The following is a 19427-nucleotide window of genomic DNA, read 5'->3' on the forward strand; positions in this document are numbered from 1 at the left end:
ATGTTTTAAATTTTTCATAACAGAAGTCAGGGGGAACGTTTGTCAAATTTAATTCAATGACAATCACTTGCATAAACAAATGTCACAGTAAACAAACTGCATCAAATAGTTCACTTTGACCTTTTACTTACTCCTCAAAAGGAAAAACTCAAAGGAGTTTTGAGCAGGTTAAACTGATTATATGACAACATGCATTTTGGCATAAGTAGATGGAAAGTCTCACATGCATCTGTAATGCTGGTAACTTCACGACACGCTCGCCCTCCCAGATCTCGCCTTACTGCTCCGCCGGATGCTCTCCTCCCAGTCTAGTCTGTCAGCTCCTTAAATGTTGCTGTTCCACAAGCTCTCAGGCCTGCCCTCTTCTGATTCCCTGGCTTGTCCCTGAGAAATCACATCCATCCTAATCCTTGGTCAGTGCGACTATAAGCCCCAAAGAATCCCTCTCTCACTTTTCCTGGAAGCTGGGAAAGGGAGTGTGACTGATCAAGGTGCGGAAGGGAGGGTGAGAAGTGGTACAGGCAACCCCCGTATAACACGGCACTTCTATAACACGGTTTCGCTCTAACATGGTTCGAGAATTGGGGAAAACCCTCGTACAACACGGCATCCTAGAACACGGTTGCGCTCTCACACGGTTTGAGAATTAGAGAAATCCCCGAACAACACGGAGCGTAGTAAGAGCTTTTAAGAGCAAAAGATACCTCATTTGAAATTTTTCATTTGAGCGTGGATGTCCTTTCAGATTTGACTGCAGAATTTAAAAATTTGTTAGAATTTTAAATCCATTTTGTTCATGGAGTATTAAGTTCAGAGGATGAAGATATCTCGTCAAAAAGAAAACGCCCTCGGTTAATGGTGCTTAGTAGTGATGGCGAAGAAAACATTATTTAATACATATTAATATGTTATACTTTTGGTGAAAATTGTTTTAATAAAGATATTTCTCTTAATTATAAAAATATAATAGTATGTTTTTTAAATTTTTGGAACCTAACCCCTTTTCGTACTAGTTCTGTTCCACATAACACAGATTCACATAACGGCATTTTTAGGAACCTAACAACCATGTTATATGGGGGTTATCTGTATAAAGTTCATCAAAGACTGAAGGATGCCCTCAGGTCTCTGGTCCAGAGAAGGCTTTCACAGAGTCAAAGAAAGGGTCAGAGCAGAGGCCAAGTGCAGCCCATCTTCTGTGCCCCCAAACCTGACCCACAATGGGTCAGAAGCCTCTGAGGGAGCTTTCCGTCCAGCTTGAAAGGACTGTGGGGTCACCTGCTGCCATTTCCCCTGGATACCACTCTGCATGACCAATCCAATCTAGCTTTGGTTTGCTATTGCATTTACAATCTCAGTACCCTCAGATGTTCACAGATCTTTATTTCAGGAAGCACTTAGCTACGTGCATGTCAAAAAGCACTTTGCTGCTGTTCCACAGTATTTCTCAAAGGTTGCATGCAAACATCTTACGTCATCCTCTATGTTCTGTGTTTGGGGTAGACACAAAAGATACTTCTCTGATACAGGTCCTCAAAATATGTTCACCTATGCATAGACACCTAAAGAAGAAGACTGTTGCTGGGGAATCAAGTTTTCCTTTCAGTTTTTATTTTATTTTTATAAAGAACGCAGTAAATGTGCCACACAATTCTATCCTTGTGTCCTAAGTAAGGCTTGGGAGGGTGGGGGGTGGCGACCCGGGGAAATGCAGGATATGGGCCAATGATGCTAAGTGTATCTGCTTCAGCACTGCTTCCAGCAAGCCGTTACTGACATGGTTAACAGCGCACGAGTCGACTGCCTCAGCGTTTCATTAGATATTCTGGAGGCACTTTCTCCTATGATCTCAGGACTTCAGAGACTATAGAAACGAAATAGTGTAAACATCAAACTGTCAGCTGGGAATGGAGACCATCTTGGCAAGATAAAACTTCAGCATCTGTGTGGCCTCTGAGCCACTCATTACCAGGAGACAGCTGCAGGATTTCAGGAGCTTGGATAAGCCAACTGCAGCAGCGACTTGGTTATCAGTTTCTACGTTAGCAACTTGGTTAGCAGTTTCTACTATGACTTGCTGTCTCATTCTATGTTTCAACTTATTGTGTCTCTCTTTTCATTAGGTCCCTAAGCAGAAAACAGACTGTGGTAAAATAATTTTTCAAATCACAGGTCCCCCAAGTCCACCTGAAGTTTGTTAGTAAACAAGCCACAAATTTCTTCTCTGGTTTCCACCAAACCCTTACCCTCCACCTGCCCTCCCCAAATTCAAGTAAGTCTCTATCAAACTTTTGTATTAATCATTAGAGCAAACATTTCTTGATCCCCTGACCACACAGCACTTAAAATTCCAGAAGGAGATAAATCCTGCTACTGAAGGAATCGGTAGGTACACACGCCATTCTGGACCCTGTCTACTACACAGCCAAGCCAACCTCTGTCTTTGAAGAAAATGTTTTAAGAATTTCAGTAAATTTAACAGTTGTTACTTGCCATCACTTGGCTAATATATGTCCACTATTCAAAACAGTGCAGAGAGCATGCTAACTTTCTGTAAGGATCAGGGCACATACTGAACAGCCTCTGCTTCCGACAACAGGTCCCCAAGGAAACCACGAGCACGGTCGGTTGCTTCTTCTTCTCTTTAGTCTCCTATAGCTGGTTCGCGCTGTCCAGCCCTCAGGGACAAGTGAACAACAGCACAGCTTGCAAACAGATCCCCCCGAGAAAAGAAATCCAGCAGCCCGCCAAGACTGTCAGCAGCCCGGCCCACACTTACCGGTGCCACAGGAGGGTGCAGCTGATGGCAGTGAGCATCAACGGCCTGAAAAAATACAGGTGGTAGTTTCAATTTTTATTTAGAATTCTTACTTGCCAACTGCCTGCAATCTTTTAAGGCTACACGAATGGGTCTCCATGCCTCAGCCTGTGTTAGGCCACTTTGTGGTCCAATGACACTTGCTAACACTAGTGGTCATTCACTACACAGCAGAGATCAAGGGACGGAGTGACCTGCGGGCCAGCTTCTGGGGCTCGGGTAGAAAGGGCCACGATACAGGAAAACTAGCCTCACAAGATCAAGATGGATGGATTCAGGTCTCAGGGGGGCGGGGGGTGAGAAGGTACTGGAGGGATAAGAAGAAACAAGGTTAAAGCACAGAGACAAAAGAGCAGGTGAACAACAGCCTAGAATGAGGCAAAATCAGCAGTGACGGTAGTGGTAGTGGGGTTCCAGGGGGCCTCTGATCTTAAGCAAGGCTCACCCCTGAAGTCTAATATAAGTGGTAGGCCTTCACCTCTCTTATACTTCACACCTACATACTCTCAGCCTCTAAAAGGTCAGCTCTCTCTTTGTTTCCTTTCACTTTTTCTCTGAAGCTCTCCCCGGAGAAAGGGCTGACTTGTAATCGAGGCACCCACATGTTATACATGTTTTTAAAAAATCTGATTAATAAACCACAAATTTGAAAATTTCTCTCCAGTCTAACTTTAATTCAGTCCCGTTATGGTCTCTGATCATTAAAATCAATACCAAAAAACCCAAGACCTCACTGTAATGAAGTTTTTTATGCAAAATATAGTAAAGCAAAAATATGAAAGTCATCATTCTTTGACCATGAGGGTACTTTTTTTTTCAATTATGAAAAATTCCAAGCATCTCCAACAGTGAAGAGTAATGAAACCCATGGATCCATCACCCCGCTCCAACATCACCTCCTGGCCAGGCCCACTGTGTCTGTACCTCAGCTATCCCCTGCCCCCTAAGATTATTGTGAAGTAAAGCCCCGCCAGCAGATCTTTTAGGGGGCATTTCAATGAAAAGCCTTTGGGAAGTGCTTAGTACAAAAGGCTGGTTACAGCCCCTTCTAAAATTCTAAGTTTGCTAGGGGGATGCCATATAGGCAGGATGACCACCATTTCTACAAACTAAGGTCATGTCCAGTAACCACAACCAAAACAAATGCAGACAAGAGTTGATAGCTAATGAACTGCACATAGTAGGGCTAAAGGCCAGGTCTCCTACCATGTTCCTGCAGCTACAGCCCATCTTGTCCAAAAATGATTACAATCAATGTTCTGTCTCTTCCAGCTACTGCTGCTGTGAAGAGGCAAAGGAGAGGGAATACCAAAGACCATCTCGGCAGCACCATCCTGGCCCATCTTTTCCAGAGGACACCTAAGAGGCTAACAGATCTTTCTGACAAAGCCACAGGTTCCAATAGCATGTTTCAAAGACAGAGCTACTGACTGCTGTCCTTAGCTATGTTCAAAACATATAGCACTATTTTTATAACCTTTCTGTTTATGTAAAACTCCATTATAATGGAAACTCCTTGAGGGTGGAGATTTTTAAAAACGATTTCCTTCTCTGCCACACCCAGGCACCTGGAACAACGCCTGTGCCAGTACTAGGTTCCAGATGCTACCACGACCCTCTGCTCGTCGTCATCTCTGGTCTGGTCTCAAATCACTGCCCAGCCACATCCACCTCCACAGCCCTGGCAGGCACCGAGGTCTCCCAAGCTCTCAGGGGACTCAGGAAGAGCCCAGACACAGCTCCTCAGAGGAAGGTTTTAAAAAAAAAAAAAAAGGATGCAGGGCCAAGAGGTCTTCTGAGGGTTGCAGGAGGACACATGCTGACAGGAGGCAAAAATCAAACCTGGGTTAGGGAGAGGAGCCAGAGGAAGGACTGCAGGCTGGAGTCTGGAGAAGCTACTTTAAGTTTTTCAACACAGCAAGATAATCAAAGTGATGCTTTTAGTGGATGTATCAGAAAACTATGAAATAGCAGAAAAAGTTTTATTAATTTATACCTCCTCTTTCACCATTCTAAAAAAGGAGGGGCAGAAACTAAAGGCAAAGAGATCTTTAAGTTATTTTATGGTAGAGGTTAAACTACTTTCCCCCTATCTCTTAGTGTCTGCCTAAAAGTTAAAACAACAGAAAGCAGCAGGAAACATTTGTTTATTGGGAACCAACAAATTCTTAACCTATCCCAATTACCAATGAATGAAGAAAATCAAAGCGTTCATAAAAAGCACTTGGATGAAAAAGAACACCACCTACCAGCCCATCCCCCACCCAGACCATCACCCTCCCCGTCTTCCCACTCAGGAGAAATCTCTATCAGCCATTTGTCTAGGTTCTTCTGGTTGTTTCTACATCGCTGAGTACGTCCATAGTTCTCCACCAGACTTAGTTTACTTACACCACTCCCTACCTCTCCCTTCCAAGCCCAGCTTTCTAGTGTTTAAATCACTATTTAATCCTCTGTCCGTTAACCTTTATATTTTTACGACATTGTTTCCCGGATCAGAATTGCATTTTTCTTCCTTGTGCTTCCCATGTTACTACTCTTGGGCCACTCAGAGAACGCTCCTACGTTAGGCATGAATACATTGTCAATTACTCACACTTGTGTCACGTGTGTTTTGCTTTACATTTGGCTTGTGATTTTGAGTGTAGTTTTTCTGCTTTGTGTGGGAATTCTAATTCCCTCGTAAAGAGTTCTATGGTTTCTTCACCGTATCACAACTATCTTCCAGCTTCTTCATTCTACTTATTGCTTGGAATCCACCCCATTCCTAGTCCTAAAGAAACTGTTCTTGGATCTCACCAAAATTCTGTTCAAATGTGGGCTGACTGCTTTGTAGGCCTGGTGAGACTTTTCTGTGTTCTACTGAATTAGTTCATCCATTTCTTGAATTCTTTCTTTTCCTCTTTTTCCTATTCTCATCTGCAAATAACTACATCATAAAAGGTACAAGGGAAGTAAATTTTGGAAGTCCTTAAACGCCTGGAAATGATTTTATTTTGCACTTTAGGTGTAAAACCATTTTCCCTCAGGACTTTGAAGACTTGCTGCATTGTCTTCTGGTTGTCACTGTTGCTGATGAGACGTCTGGTTCCCATTTCTCTTAGATGACTTGGTATATCTTTATGGAAACTCTTCTGTCTATCCATGTTTTTCTGAAACATCACAGTGACAACTGCAGCAGTGGGTCTTTATTATTCTGGGCAATGGGTAGACCCTTTCAATACGAAGACTGCTCCTCTCTTTAGCTCCTGGAAATTTTCTTCTTATACTTTTTAGTGTTTTACTCCTTTCAATACTTTGTTCTCATTTTCCAGAAATTCTAGTAGATGTTAGATCTTTAGATTGAGACTCTGCCTCTTTTTTCACATATATATGTATATATGTATATATATGTTCATATATGCATATATGTATATATACTTTCCTGTATTTTGGCTTTGTTCTGAGAGATTTTCTTGATTTTATCTTCTATCTACAGAATCTTTTCTAACTTGGCAAACCCATAATTCATCTCCACAATATCTTTTTATTTTGATTGTTTCTTCCTGATGGCATCTGATTATTTTACGGATGCCACATCTTCTTGAATATCTTGGAGAATACTAAATAGTGTGCTTTTAAAAACAAGCAAAATTATCTACTGCTCTGTTTCAGCTAAGGCCAATTTTTCTGTTTCTCTTTTATTCTGCATATTTTCCTCAACTGTCTGGTGATTCTTGATTAGCTATTCACATTAAAAAATGAAGGGTCACCAAAAAGAAAAAAAGAAAAAAGAATGAAGTACTGATACAGGCTACAACTTGGATAAACCTCAAAAACATGCAAAGTGAAATCAACCAGACATAAAAGGTCATATATTGCATAATTTATATAACATATGTAGAATAGATAAATCCATAGAAACAGAAAGCAGATTAGTGGTTGCCAGGTGCTGAGAGGAGTGGAGAGTAAATGCTTAATGGGTGCCAGGTTTCCTTCCGGGGTAATGAAAATGTTTTAGAACTAGATGAAGATGATGGTTGCACAACACTGTGACTGTACTAAATGCCACTGAATTGTATACTTTAAAATGTTTAATTTTAGGTGAATATTACAATTTTAAAAGGCAGGGGGAGGCGTGTGTATCAGAAAAACGAATCCTACCTCTGTGTACATGGACAGAGCCCGTCAATCGACAGGCTTTGCTTTAGAGCGATCAGAAGCAGCTATTTCTTAAGACGCAAGGGCCACCCAAATGACCAACGAGGTCAGCCTAAATCTCACGTTTTCTAAGGGCCCTATTTCTCCCTCTTTATTCAATTTCGTAAAAATAAGCAGATTATTTTGCTTAAAGACAAAGTGGGTGCCAGGCTGAGTGTTCTACACAGACCATTAATTAATTCCCCCCTGTGAAGCACACTTCTCTCTTCTAGCCCTTGTAAGTCAAATCAGAGCCCACAGCCTCTTCAAAGATCTGCTGGACAAACTGGCTCCCGTGTGCAATGATGTCCCCACATGTGACCCCAACCTGTTCTCTGTTGTTATGAGTTTATAACATATATGTGCCTTTACTTTCATTTTCATGGTATTTAAAAATGGAGGAGCACCCCATATTTACCTCATGTTCTTCAATAACTCTCTCTCCCTGCCCTCCCCAACTCTCCAGGCAACCAACCACTGATTTACTGTCCTTTACAACAGATTTGGCATTTTCCAGAATTTTATATGATTGAAATCATAAAGTATTTACTCTTTGCTCCCCTGGAATCCCTCATGCAGCACAGTTATTTTGAGATTTATCAATGATGCTTATATGAGCAGTTCACTCTTTTTATAATGCTAAGTATGTTGTTCTACAGGCATTCCATTGTTTGTTTGTTTATCTGTTTGTGGATATTTGGATTGTTTCCAGTTTTTGGCTATTACAAATAAAACTGCTAAAGACATCTGAACACCAAACAAACAAAAACAAATGGAGGGGGACAAAGGTATGTGAGGGCGGCCAACCAGCTTGAGGTAGAAGCCAATATAAATATAAGCTAGCCAAAAAATTCGATGTGCTCTACTACAAGTGTCATAAAATTCTAAACTTTTAAAACATTCACACTGTATTTATGATTGCAGACACCATTAGTCATTTTTACAGCTACTTACTCGTATTATCAACGTGCACATAAGAACCCACTTTCATCTTGACAATCAATGAAATATGGAGTTACATTTAGACATCAAAAATATTACTGGAAACCTATCCAACTTGAAAGTATAGCTGGGCAGTGGCTATCCTACCCCCCCACCTCCCCCCACCCCCGGTTACAAAACCAGTCCACTGAATGGTGGGCACATCCTTTCAGCCACCAAAGAAAGGACGCACTCCTCTCTCCTCTCTTCCATAACCTGAATCATTTCAGTTTTTTTGTACTTCCACGTGAATATAATGGAAAATACCTTGCTTCACCCCTGAGTTCCATTAGAGACATTTCATTACGTCTGCACGAAGGTTAGGCTGCTGTATGAGAAATGCTGAAACTAATTCTGAGATGCACCCACAGTGGGAACCACACATCCATTGGGTAATATCCTGTCTCAACTTAGAAATCAGCTGGCTTCATGGAAGCCCTTTGACGAGCATGTCCTCTATTTGCAAATGGGAACATACAAAAATAGAGCTTTGGGGTTAATTCTCAAAGTTTGCATTTGTTGACTGGACTTACACAATCAGATTAATAAGCAACACTTACTGAAAACAAAAAAATAACCAGGCATTTTTCTAGGTGCTATTATACAAAAAAAAAAAAAGTGGACCTCTATCTCAAAGAGTTCAAGTTTACAAACAACTAATTTCCAATCAGCACAAGTACATACCAAGAAACATGCATACAGTGCTACAGAGACAAGAGTATCTGATTCTGCCTGGGGATCAAGGAGGGCTTCATGGGAAAAGGGAGTCAAGGGTAAATCTTCAGTTTCCAGCTTGGTGAATGGTGGTATCACCAATTAAGATAGAGAATCCAGGAAGCTAGGTTTGATGGCATTGCAGTTATTTTGGAGCAACAGGAGGCAAGGCTATCTGCAGACTCTGGAAAACGATGATGAGAGCATTTAAAAGACTGGGAAAAGCTTACAATAAGGGATAAATGAGTTGGGTAGAGCATATACTGGCCAGGAAAGAAACTGCTAGTCAAAGAGAGCAACTTTCCCAGATACAGGGGCCACTCTATGTTCACGATTTTAAGAACAGCTCTGTTCTCCTGTTAAAATCTCCAAACAAACCTCTCCCTCATCCCACCTGTATTGTCTCTAATTTATGGTTGATAACTTGTGGTTATCACGTAAAACCATTTCATGTTTATAAAGATTTGTGATAGTTCAGAGAAAAGGGAACACAACCTAAGCTACAAATTCTGAAAACTCATGTCAGATTAAGTAATCAAGCCACAGGGCAGACATATTTCAGGAGGAACAACATAAGAAACTTCCTGCTATCTTACTCTGTACCTTTCTCAAATCTTTCCTACAACTCTTCACTCTTTTGGACAGAAAAATCTAAACCTTTAAATTTTTCGTAGAGTAGTAGGGACAAAGAAAAGGAGGGGGAGAGGGAGAGGGAGAGGGGGAGGGGGGGGGGGGGGAGAGAGAGAGAGAGAGAGAGAGAGAGAGAGAGAGAGAGAGGAAGAGAGGGAGAGAGAGAGAGAGATATTGGGACAGAGCAAAAATTAAATTGGGGGGGCGCCTCAACAACAAAGACCCCTGAAATCAACTAAACACTTCATTACATAGAGCTGTCAATGCGGTCACAGCCCAAACACAGTAGTCAACCAGAAATGTAAAAACGACAGGCTATATGACCCTGTATCCTTTTCCCGATCCTAATTCAACATTCATTTTGTTATTTTTACTTTTCCTATCAGCGGGCCCCAGATGCTTCTGATAAAAGCAAAGGAATCCAAAGTACACAACCCAACTACTACATGCATACTTAGGCATCAGTCAACATGTCACGCAGAACCTTCCTCCATGTGGCTCCTACCCTGTGACTCAAAGCACACAATCCTAAGGTGCTTTGAAGAAACCACAGCAAACACGTGAGAGCAACATTCCCACTGTTCTGCTCTTGCCCTGCCTCCACTGTGATCAAGCATTTGCACACTCATGTGCCAGGCACTTGGCATGCATTACTTCATTTTAAAGCTGTGAAGGAGATATTATCATCATTTTATAGATGAGAACGCTGAAGTTTGGAGATGTTGAGAAACTTGCCCAAGTATGCAGAAAAGGGACTGGAAACCAGTCATCTGACCACTAGCACAGGCTCTGGCCAAGTCCCAATGCACACAAAGGCCACATCCACGAAAATGCTCAGAGCAATATAACCAGTGCCCCACAACTGTAACACGTAGTACTCACCGACATGCCCCATGCGGAAAGCTGGAGCAAGTTTTGGTTCAAGAATAAGATGGTATAGGCTATACAGTCATTTAAAGTAACTTATGAGAATGAAGTAAAAACAAGGAAATGTTTCAAATGTACATGACAATACATGTACATAATGATTACTAGAATGTAATGCCGACCAAGCTAGGGATTTTTGTCTGTTTTGTTCACAGCTATTGCTCCAGTACCTGGCACATAGTAGATACTCACTAAATATTGGTTGAATGAAGCAATGAATTACAGCACAGTAACATTATGTATGAATATGGACAATACCTGAAGGATTATAAGGAAGAAAACTTTTATTTTAGGTTAATGGAATTATGAATATTTAATATTGTAGTAACAGCTCAACCAAAAAAAATGTAATATAAATAAATTCAGCATAAGAACACAAGTATGGCATTAGAATCACCCCCTGATTACACATGGTTTACAAGGTTGCTGAGGTAGTATAAAAGCACAATAAAACGACCAGAATGGAAGCTGGCCTTGAATCTGATGAAGAGCTTCTTTTCTGGAAGGTGGTGAGCTGTTGTGTGTGGTGCCAAGTACACAGTGAGCACACAATGATGACAATAACCTTCCTAAGCTGGCGAGATGGGGACAGCGTTAGCTCTAGCTGAATGTAGACAATTCTCAATGTCACTCTGGACATGTCTCATTGCCCTTTCAAAAGGAAATTTATACATGAGTAAAACACACATCAGACTTCCAAACTATAAAGCATCGTGAAGTATGTCAACATACCCAATAAAAACCAACTATTTGGAACACAGGAATTTAATCTAGATTCTACTGAGATACAAGCATGCAAAGAAAACTGACATCAGGTCGTAAAAATAGAAATTGGATAGCTGCTCAGCTCACAAACACTCAGTGTTACTATGCCCAGCTTAAAGATACTTTCCCGTGAGTAGTAATAAAAAAAAAAAACACCATTATTTAGTTAATATATAAATAAAAATGGTCTTAAAAGTCAGCTATATCAAGACATAAAAAAGTTAATTTAATAAATAAAATTAAAGTCTTTGCCAGGTATTATACACAAACTTGATGCCACTTAAGAAAAAGACTAAATATAAGGTAGTTTGTGTTAAGAACGTCAATTGCTCACGTTACAAGTGACAAATGCATAGAAATCAGGTTGTTTTGAACATGGGACTATAAAGTCTTCTGCACTTGAATCAGAAGCCCTGAAAATTCACTATGATTCATCCACAAAGGGGGAAAAATGATCCACAGAAGACCCTTGAGACATTTTCCAGCCACATTTTGCTGAGTAACAAACACTAGATTTTAAAATAAATTCAAGCAAGAGGGCGGCAGAATCGTGTTCTAGGTAACATTTTTCCAGCTCTACTTCAGTTAATACAGCAATTCATAACGCAAAAAGAACTGTAGTAAAAACACAGAAAATACCAGCTTATTTCTCTAATCCTATCCGGGGAATACGAGGTTTGAGAAGTGAGCAGCACAGTTCAGCGCTGAAGTTTAAAAACTCTGTTCCTTGCTTCCAGTGGTAAAGACACTTCAGTCTGCATTCATGCTCCGCCGTACTTTATTCCTTTTGCCTATCCATTCAGTCTCCTACTCCAGCCCAGAAGGTAACTTTCCTACTCCCATGCTTATGGAACCCTGGGGTCTGGACTTCTGTTACCTGCACGGCCCTTCTACCACACCTTCAAGGTTCTCCTGTCAACACAAAGCTCAAACAGTTCACTGTACTCCAGGGACTAGATCTGGCGAAAGTAAACTATTTCTTCCCCCTTCTTAAGCAATTGGGTGGGGCCGAACAACATTCCGCCTCTCCAGCCCACACCCCTAACATGCGGAGAGAAGGAGCACACCATGTGGCACACACTTCTGGCCTGTCACCAACGAAAGCAGCCTGGGCTCCGTCTAGGGCTCTACCGTGGCTGAACCCCGTCCTGAGGGGCAGCTATTTGATAGCAAATGCCTCATGAGCTTCAGGGAACCTAAGAGGATTCACTGAAGGACACAAATTCTTCTTAGCTAACTACTGCATATACTGCAGTAAAAATGCCTGTTATTACTAGAAAGGACCTCTCTCACCTATAGTAACAATAATCTTTATGTAAGTGTCATATAAAAATGTAGTGTGTAAAAAAGGTAACTTGGTTTTCTTTAAAGACTCATACGTGATCACTAAAAAAATGTGTCAGAGATTTTCTCCCTCCTACAACGCAGTACTTCACTTGGCAATCATCTCATCTCTGATGACTACTACATTTGTATAGGATACCTCATTCTAAACATAATGCTTCTTGTTTCGCCATTATTTGAACACCAGCAGTTTCCCCCAGTAACAGATAAGCGTTTTCTGTTGTCTGTCCTCAGCCTTGATCTGATTTTTTTTGGGCAGTTTCCTTTCTCAGTCTTACTAATGGACCAGTCCCAGAACACATACAGGAAGTTACCCTCTCACACCAAGTGCCCTCACTAAACCAAAAGCACAGTGTCCCAAACAATTGGGGATTTTTTTTACATCAAATTCTAAAAGGCAGTAAGAGGCTAACTTTATGCTAGACTGTGGCTCATCCATAGGCAACTGCCAGCACACACAAAATGAGTAACACAGACATGAGTTATCAGTGAAAAATTCAAGCCACTCCTCAAACTCAGATAGCTTTTGTTCATAGACAGCTTTTCATAAGACTACATAACTTTAAACCACATACATGTCACATCGCCTACTAGCAGGGACTAGGAAATCTTGCTCATACCAATAGCATCAACTACTGTCATCAACAGTTGGCAAAATCCGCAAGTATCCAAGTAATTAGATGAAACATTGGGACAGGAATAATTAGATGAAGCACTGTGACAGGAATAATGGGGGAGGGCAGGTATAAAGCAGTTTCTGCCCTCCAAGAAGTAACAATCTAGTTGGAGAGATCATGCACAAATATGTGGAAAAAGTAAAACAACATAAAGCAGTCAGCCTGTAGTGTATGATCTAATATGCATGAGCTGTAACGTTTGGGCACTGAGACCAAAGGAGGGCACAACCACTGTGTTCTAGGAGGTCTCCAGGAGACTCGCTCAGGGAAAGCACAAGCTAGACTTTAAGGGAGCCCTGAGGGTACTGAGAGGTAAGAAGGGCTTTCTACGAGGAGAAGGTTTTTTTAGGGGGCTGACCATATGTCAGTCTAGTAAGGAAGGATATAAAACGGTAAATTTCACATATGTATATTTTACAATAAAGGAAAAAAGGAGGAAAGATAGGTGCTTCAGTCCCTCAGCTGTCTCTAGCAGGGTAGGAAAGTCAGCACAGAGGGCTTGACAACGGAGAATTGCTATGCACAGATACAACTATCCTGATGAACTCGGTCGACTGACACTGTCCAACGCATAGCCGCACATCTGACAATTCCTTTTCTAATTTTTAAATACCAACAATGCGTATAACCTGACAATATGATTAAAGCAAAAGAAACTAGTGGACCAGATAGGGAGAGGTGTCCATGATGAGGAAGAGACCTGCTCCTCTTTTCCACTAGGGAGACGCTCTCTGGAAACAGAGGTCCCAGCAGCTTTGCTATAGCTGTGGTGCAGAAATCCCGAACTCAGCGGTTCCAACGGGTCTCCTTTCTTCAGGTTTTCTGCTGTGCACAAGAGAGGAAGTCTGCAATCATGTCTACGAGTGAATCACAATAAAGTTCTAGCTTTCAGCTTCTAGCCTGTTGCTGATAAAGCCCTGAGTATCTAAATCCTAGGTATTAGCCTTTGCTGGCCACCAGGGAAAAAAAAATCCCTAAACTAGTAGATAAAGCAACTGTCATAGAAATCACACATGGCACACCTTAGTTATTTCCCTTTAAATACCAACAAGAAAATCATTTGGTTGAAATTATACCAATGTGCCCCTGATCTTCTATTTGGGCAGGCAACAAAAATCCACATAATAGTTCCAGAAGGAAGGTCAGGGAAAACAGTAAAGTAAGAGAAATGTCCCCATTTATATAACGACCAACATCAGAGAAACATGGTGGGAAATTGTCCAAATGGCCCTAAGAATACCCACCGTACACAGTTCTATGTGAATATACTAAGTACGGCTTGCAGTATCACGTGCTACAAAACATACACAGCAAGGACGATGACTGGCCCGAGCGGCAAGACACTGAAAAGTACGCCAGTTCAACTGTTAAAAAGAAGAGTCTTGCTGGAATAACCAATTTTATTAATTCTTTTAAAATTCTCTTAAATATGAATATCCCTGCCCCCAAATCAGTGAAATACAAGCTGTGAGAACTTTATTCTTACAGTTATCACTAAAATCTCTTTCAACTTTAGGCATTAGTCATCAGTATATGAAACAAATGACCTCATTACCTCAGAGACACAGATTATTCAGGGCAAACTGAAGATCTAGGTACTTCTCAAAACATTTATCAGTCACTCACACATGGTTGTGGAGAAGATGGTGATCTGATGCTTATCATTACCTTACCTCCTAAAGTTTCGTAAGACTTACTACTTTCTGAAACAAACGTTAATCTATGCAATTCTGCTACTCGTACTCTGCACTATTATCTCCTGTATCCACCCCACCCCTCCTTTCTAATTCTTAGCAGTCTGGGAATCTGAGGGCCTTAAATACACATATATTAGAAAACAAAGTAAACGCATCAAATGTGTCCAAAAATGATGCAACGTAGACTTAAATGTGATTCCCAGCTACAGGGCCATTCAGCCAGTCTGGAGGAAATGGTGGTTAACAACAACTCAGATTTAGCTTTAATTGGGGGGATTCCACTTGGCACTGACAAGAAGGCTCACCTTTAGGACCGAGGCTAAGCTGGTCATGTGGTCATTGAGGGCACCCTCGGACTCCTTGTAGGTCAGGCAGGTGAACTGGTACTCCTCAGGATCAAAAGCATCGGCGCCCTGCTGCTCCACATCGCTGGCCACTCCCACGTAATAGTCTTCGATGTCACCAGGGTCCTCGTCCTCCTCCTCTTCCTCACAATTGGGGTCGTAATCCTCCTCATTGCTGTCAGACCCCTGGCTATTCATGTCCACGGACATCTTAGCATCCAGCCAAGTTGCAGATCAGGAAAGCAGGGTTTTTCCCCTCCCCCCACACTTTACCACTTTCTCAAATGCATTAGTGTTTTTGTCTTCTAAAGGATAAAAAGAAAAAAAAAAGTGTTACTTGCCCTGTGAGAAGTTCTAGCAGAAACCATTCAAAAATCAAAATGGCACGGCCCTGGCCCTACCCCTAACACGGCCTATTCCCAAGTCTCATCTCATACAGGTAACCTCATCATCTTCTTCCTGCCCAGGCTCATCAAAGGGAAACCCGTTCCTGGAGGGAAATACTAACTTCACATGAAAGGGTGAGGCTGTCTGCTCCATGTCAGTGAGTCAGATTCCCATGGACCTGTCCTTCCTGCCAGAGTCTGTACCAGAGCAGCACATCCCCACAGCTGGCTGCCCACCACGGGAACACTCTAAAGGTTGAGCTACCAAGGTTTAAAATCTCTTTACTAATCATGCCCCACTTAGTGGTGACACAGACAGTAAATAGGGACACAGTTCCTTCCCACTATAATATGTAGGAAAAGAATATTATTCTTTCATAGACATTGCTCTAAGGTATCTGCAAAACAGGTGTATTGTTAGTAAAGAAAAAGTAAAAGCCACATCGTTCTTCAACATTCTCCTCTAGTCTGCAAAGTTAATTGATTTCTCAGTTTTAAAGAGTTCTACTGATCCTTTAAAAGGGGGTTCTTACAGGCGAAGAACTGACCCAATAGTGAAAGTATCAAAGCTAGGGAAAACTAGAATGTATTTAGGGTGAAGAAACGAGTTTAAATGGAAACAGCTACTAAAAAATCTTCACATGTCAAAATGTTACTCAATTACATATAAATGAATAGAGAACACTAGTTGAGAAAAGAAAACAATCAAAACTACTAACTGCATCTCAAGGAACAGTATCAAACAGCGACTTAAATCTAAAAACAGAACCTTAAAATGCAAGAGCATTTGGATTGAATAGTATGTAAATAATTTAAATAACTAAATCTGGATTAAATATAAATGTTGAGTCTATCTGAAGTAGAAAATCTCTCAAAAAAATCAACCATAATTAAAACACAGATTAAAAATGAATATATACTAAATATGTAAGCAGTCTACAGGACTGCAGAGCCGCCTTTTAACGGTATAATGAAAAGTCAGTGAACCTAAGTTTGATGATAATTATAAATACCCATTTTTTAAAAAAATCACATGAATGAGAAGGCAGTAAATATATAATATTTGTGATCTGACTTTCAACAAATTGTATTATATGGTAGAACCACCTACTCACAACTGAACTTAACTGTGGTATTTTTCTTTTAGGAGAAAAATGTTACTTTTGAAATAAAAAATACCTGCAATTCTTGAAGATCTTTCAGGAAGATGTCACCCAAATAGTCTGTCATATAATTTCCATCTAAAATGAAAAGAGAGAATTCTAGTTGCATATTTTTAAATTGACATCTTACTTTTGTATTTATTTTTTAAAAAGCAAAGACATTTGAAAGGACAAGCAGCAAGGGTCCAGGGTAAATATGAAATTACAGCTGACCCTTGAACAACATGGGTTTGAGATGCGCAGGTCCACTTATGTGTGGATTGTTTTCAATAAATACTGTAAATGTATTTTCTCTTAATATTTTCTTAAATTTTTTTCCTCTAGCTTACTTTATTGTAATAATATAGCATATAATATATATATATAACATACAAAAAGTGTTAATTGACTGTTTTAAGACTTCTGGTCAATAGCAGGCTATTAGTAGTTCAGTTTTGGGGGAATCAAAGTTAGACACAGATTTTCAACTGTGCAGGAAGTCAGCGCCCCTAACCCCCACGCTGTCTAAGGGTCAACTGTATTTTCTTATATGTCCCACAGAAATCCCTGTCAAAATTACATTGACAAAAGTTACATGGCCGTCTAAAAAAAAAAGTATTCAAAGTAAACAGCTGACAACTTTACCTGGAATACTGGTGATGGAAATGGATACCCAATTCCCTGCCTCAGTTTGAAAGCCCACCACCTTACCCCTATTTCCTCTTGTTCAGTCCCTGAATTTACCACAATTTCAATCCTGAGTGTTGGAGGTTGACAAAGTAAATTGTAACTGACTTGAAACTGAACTTTTACTATCAAATCACCTCCACTGTGGCAATTTAACACAGAATACTGCCAATATTTCAGATCTCACTATACTCATGAAAAAATTAGTTTCAAATTAAAAAATGTCCCATACAGGATGCCACCAGGCAATATTAACACCCATTTCTAGCCTCTCTTCTGACATGCTCAAAAGGGCCACCTGACTTTCTCAAAGATACAGATCCCGCTATCCCAGACTAGACAATTACTATCTGCTTACTCAATTGAAAATTTTATGTCTATTCTTTTTATCCTTTACAATTTCTTGGAAAACCTGAGCTTATTAACTTCCAAACATAGACAGGCAAATATAAACAAACTGGATATCAAAGTCCAAACAATGATTGTAGAAGATTATTTCCAAAATGGTAGAGGGAAAATTGATTTTTTTTTTACCTTTTTTCTTTTGCCTGTGTGTTTATGTAAAATACTATTTACGGGGCAAATAGAATCTATGAATATTGCTCCCATCTACAAAATATCACTACCAATAATAGCTCTCATGTAATGGGAGCCAATTGCAGGTCAGATTCACTCTTACTAAATCTTCAGAACCCCACAAAGTGGCTATCATCCTGTTCTTACAAATGAGGAAGCTCGAGTTCACAAAGATTAAGTAACTTCCCCAGGACCACACTGCTGGCAAACAGAAGAGCCCACAGTGTCATAATTCCACCAGCTCCATGACCTACGGTGATTCATAATTCCCTATTACCCTTCCAGAGAGCCTAATGCTATCCACAAAGCTACCTCCAGAATCACAGCAAAAGAGCATGTTTTCACTTTCTTTGGACTTCTCCCCAGGATTTGGGTTTAGAGGCTGCCCAGACTCCTCACCAACTAAATATTCAAGAATCAAGGCTCCTCTCCTAAAGGGGAACCTGAAAAAAGAGAAGGCCATTCGTGCTTACTGGGTATTCTAGGTCCAGATTTAAATAAACACTTAATTTTCAATCTTGCCAAAGTTAAATATTCCTAGCGCTGACATAGCTCAAAGGGGACAGTATGTTATTGCCTTATTAGCAGAAATGATGACAATGCTTTTAATTTCTTAGATGTTAAATATTATCCCTACATCCCAGTCCGAAAGGGAGTAAAAGAAATTACTTTTCCCCACAAAGTTATGTGTTCAGAAGACCTGACACCCACCCTGGACTAAGGGAGCTAAGCTGAAGACGACTCAGTTTTCAAGTTGACAAGAATAAAACGGACTTTTTTGTGTGAATCTGACGGTGTTTACTTCATATATAGTATTTAGCACCGAATGGTCCTTTACTAAGCCGACATTTCCAAAGAGAACTACTTGGTACAAAAATATGAACCAGCAACTTGGTTTCAACACCCTACCCTAATGCCCGCACTGTCAAACAGGGTAGCCACTAGCTACAAGTGGTTAAGTTAAAACTTAAATACAATTTAAAGTTTGGTTTTTCAGTCACACTAGCCACAATGGTTACGTGTGGCAAAGTCATAGAATATGTCCACTGTGACAAAGTTCTACGGGACAGAGCAACAACCCGTACGGAGGTGAAGTCATCCGTGAAGGCGGCTGCCTCTCCGGCGGCTACCACCGCGGCGCAGCTCCTGGGCCACTGGTCCCTGCCGAGGCGCCGGGACATCCGCGAGGACACGGAACTCACGCGCTGGGGGACCCTTCAGAAGCGGGCGTTAACTAATCGCGCGGGCGGCCCTGGGAGAGCTCTCCATAATGACCTGAGCGGGGAGCCCCGGAGGTGGCGCGTTTCCCCGGCGCGCCCGGTGGGGAGGGCCCAGATAGGCCGGCGCCAGTCGGTCAGAGGCGACGGCCTCCGACCTCTCCGCGAGCTGAGAAGGCGGCGGAAGAAGGAATAACGGAGACGCCAGGCGCTCGGCCGCCCCGGCCGTAGCTTTCAGCCGTCCGTCCGCGGACGGCGGGGGGCGCTGAGACTGTACCGGCGACCGCGGACGCCGGGGCCTCGCAGGCGGCGACGAAGGCGGAGCCCCAGTCGGGCTAGGGAG

The 19427-nt window shown here is 41.4% G+C and overlaps 1 protein-coding gene across 4 annotated transcripts in view; it reads right to left on the minus strand.

Moving 5' to 3' along the window:
* Positions 1-19427, minus strand: part of ARIH2 (ariadne RBR E3 ubiquitin protein ligase 2) — a 44528-nt gene that overhangs the window by 23334 nt on the left and 1767 nt on the right. For 2 of the 4 annotated variants that reach the window (XM_033132090.1, XM_033132093.1), the window contains exons 2-4: positions 16642-16703; positions 15038-15381; positions 2780-2824 (exon numbers count right to left, since the gene is read on the minus strand). In XM_033132090.1, the coding sequence (XP_032987981.1) occupies positions 2780-2824; positions 15038-15286 (294 nt within the window). In that variant the 5' untranslated portion in view covers positions 15287-15381; positions 16642-16703. Of the gene's footprint in view, positions 1-2779; positions 2825-15037; positions 15382-16641; positions 16704-19142; positions 19379-19427 lie in introns of those variants that run through there. The other 2 variants (XM_033132091.1, XM_033132092.1) reach the window with 2 other exon arrangements.

The sequence above is a fragment of the Rhinolophus ferrumequinum genome, chromosome 17 (genome assembly GCF_004115265.2).
Source record: "Rhinolophus ferrumequinum isolate MPI-CBG mRhiFer1 chromosome 17, mRhiFer1_v1.p, whole genome shotgun sequence".
Taxonomy (NCBI): domain Eukaryota; kingdom Metazoa; phylum Chordata; class Mammalia; order Chiroptera; family Rhinolophidae; genus Rhinolophus; species Rhinolophus ferrumequinum.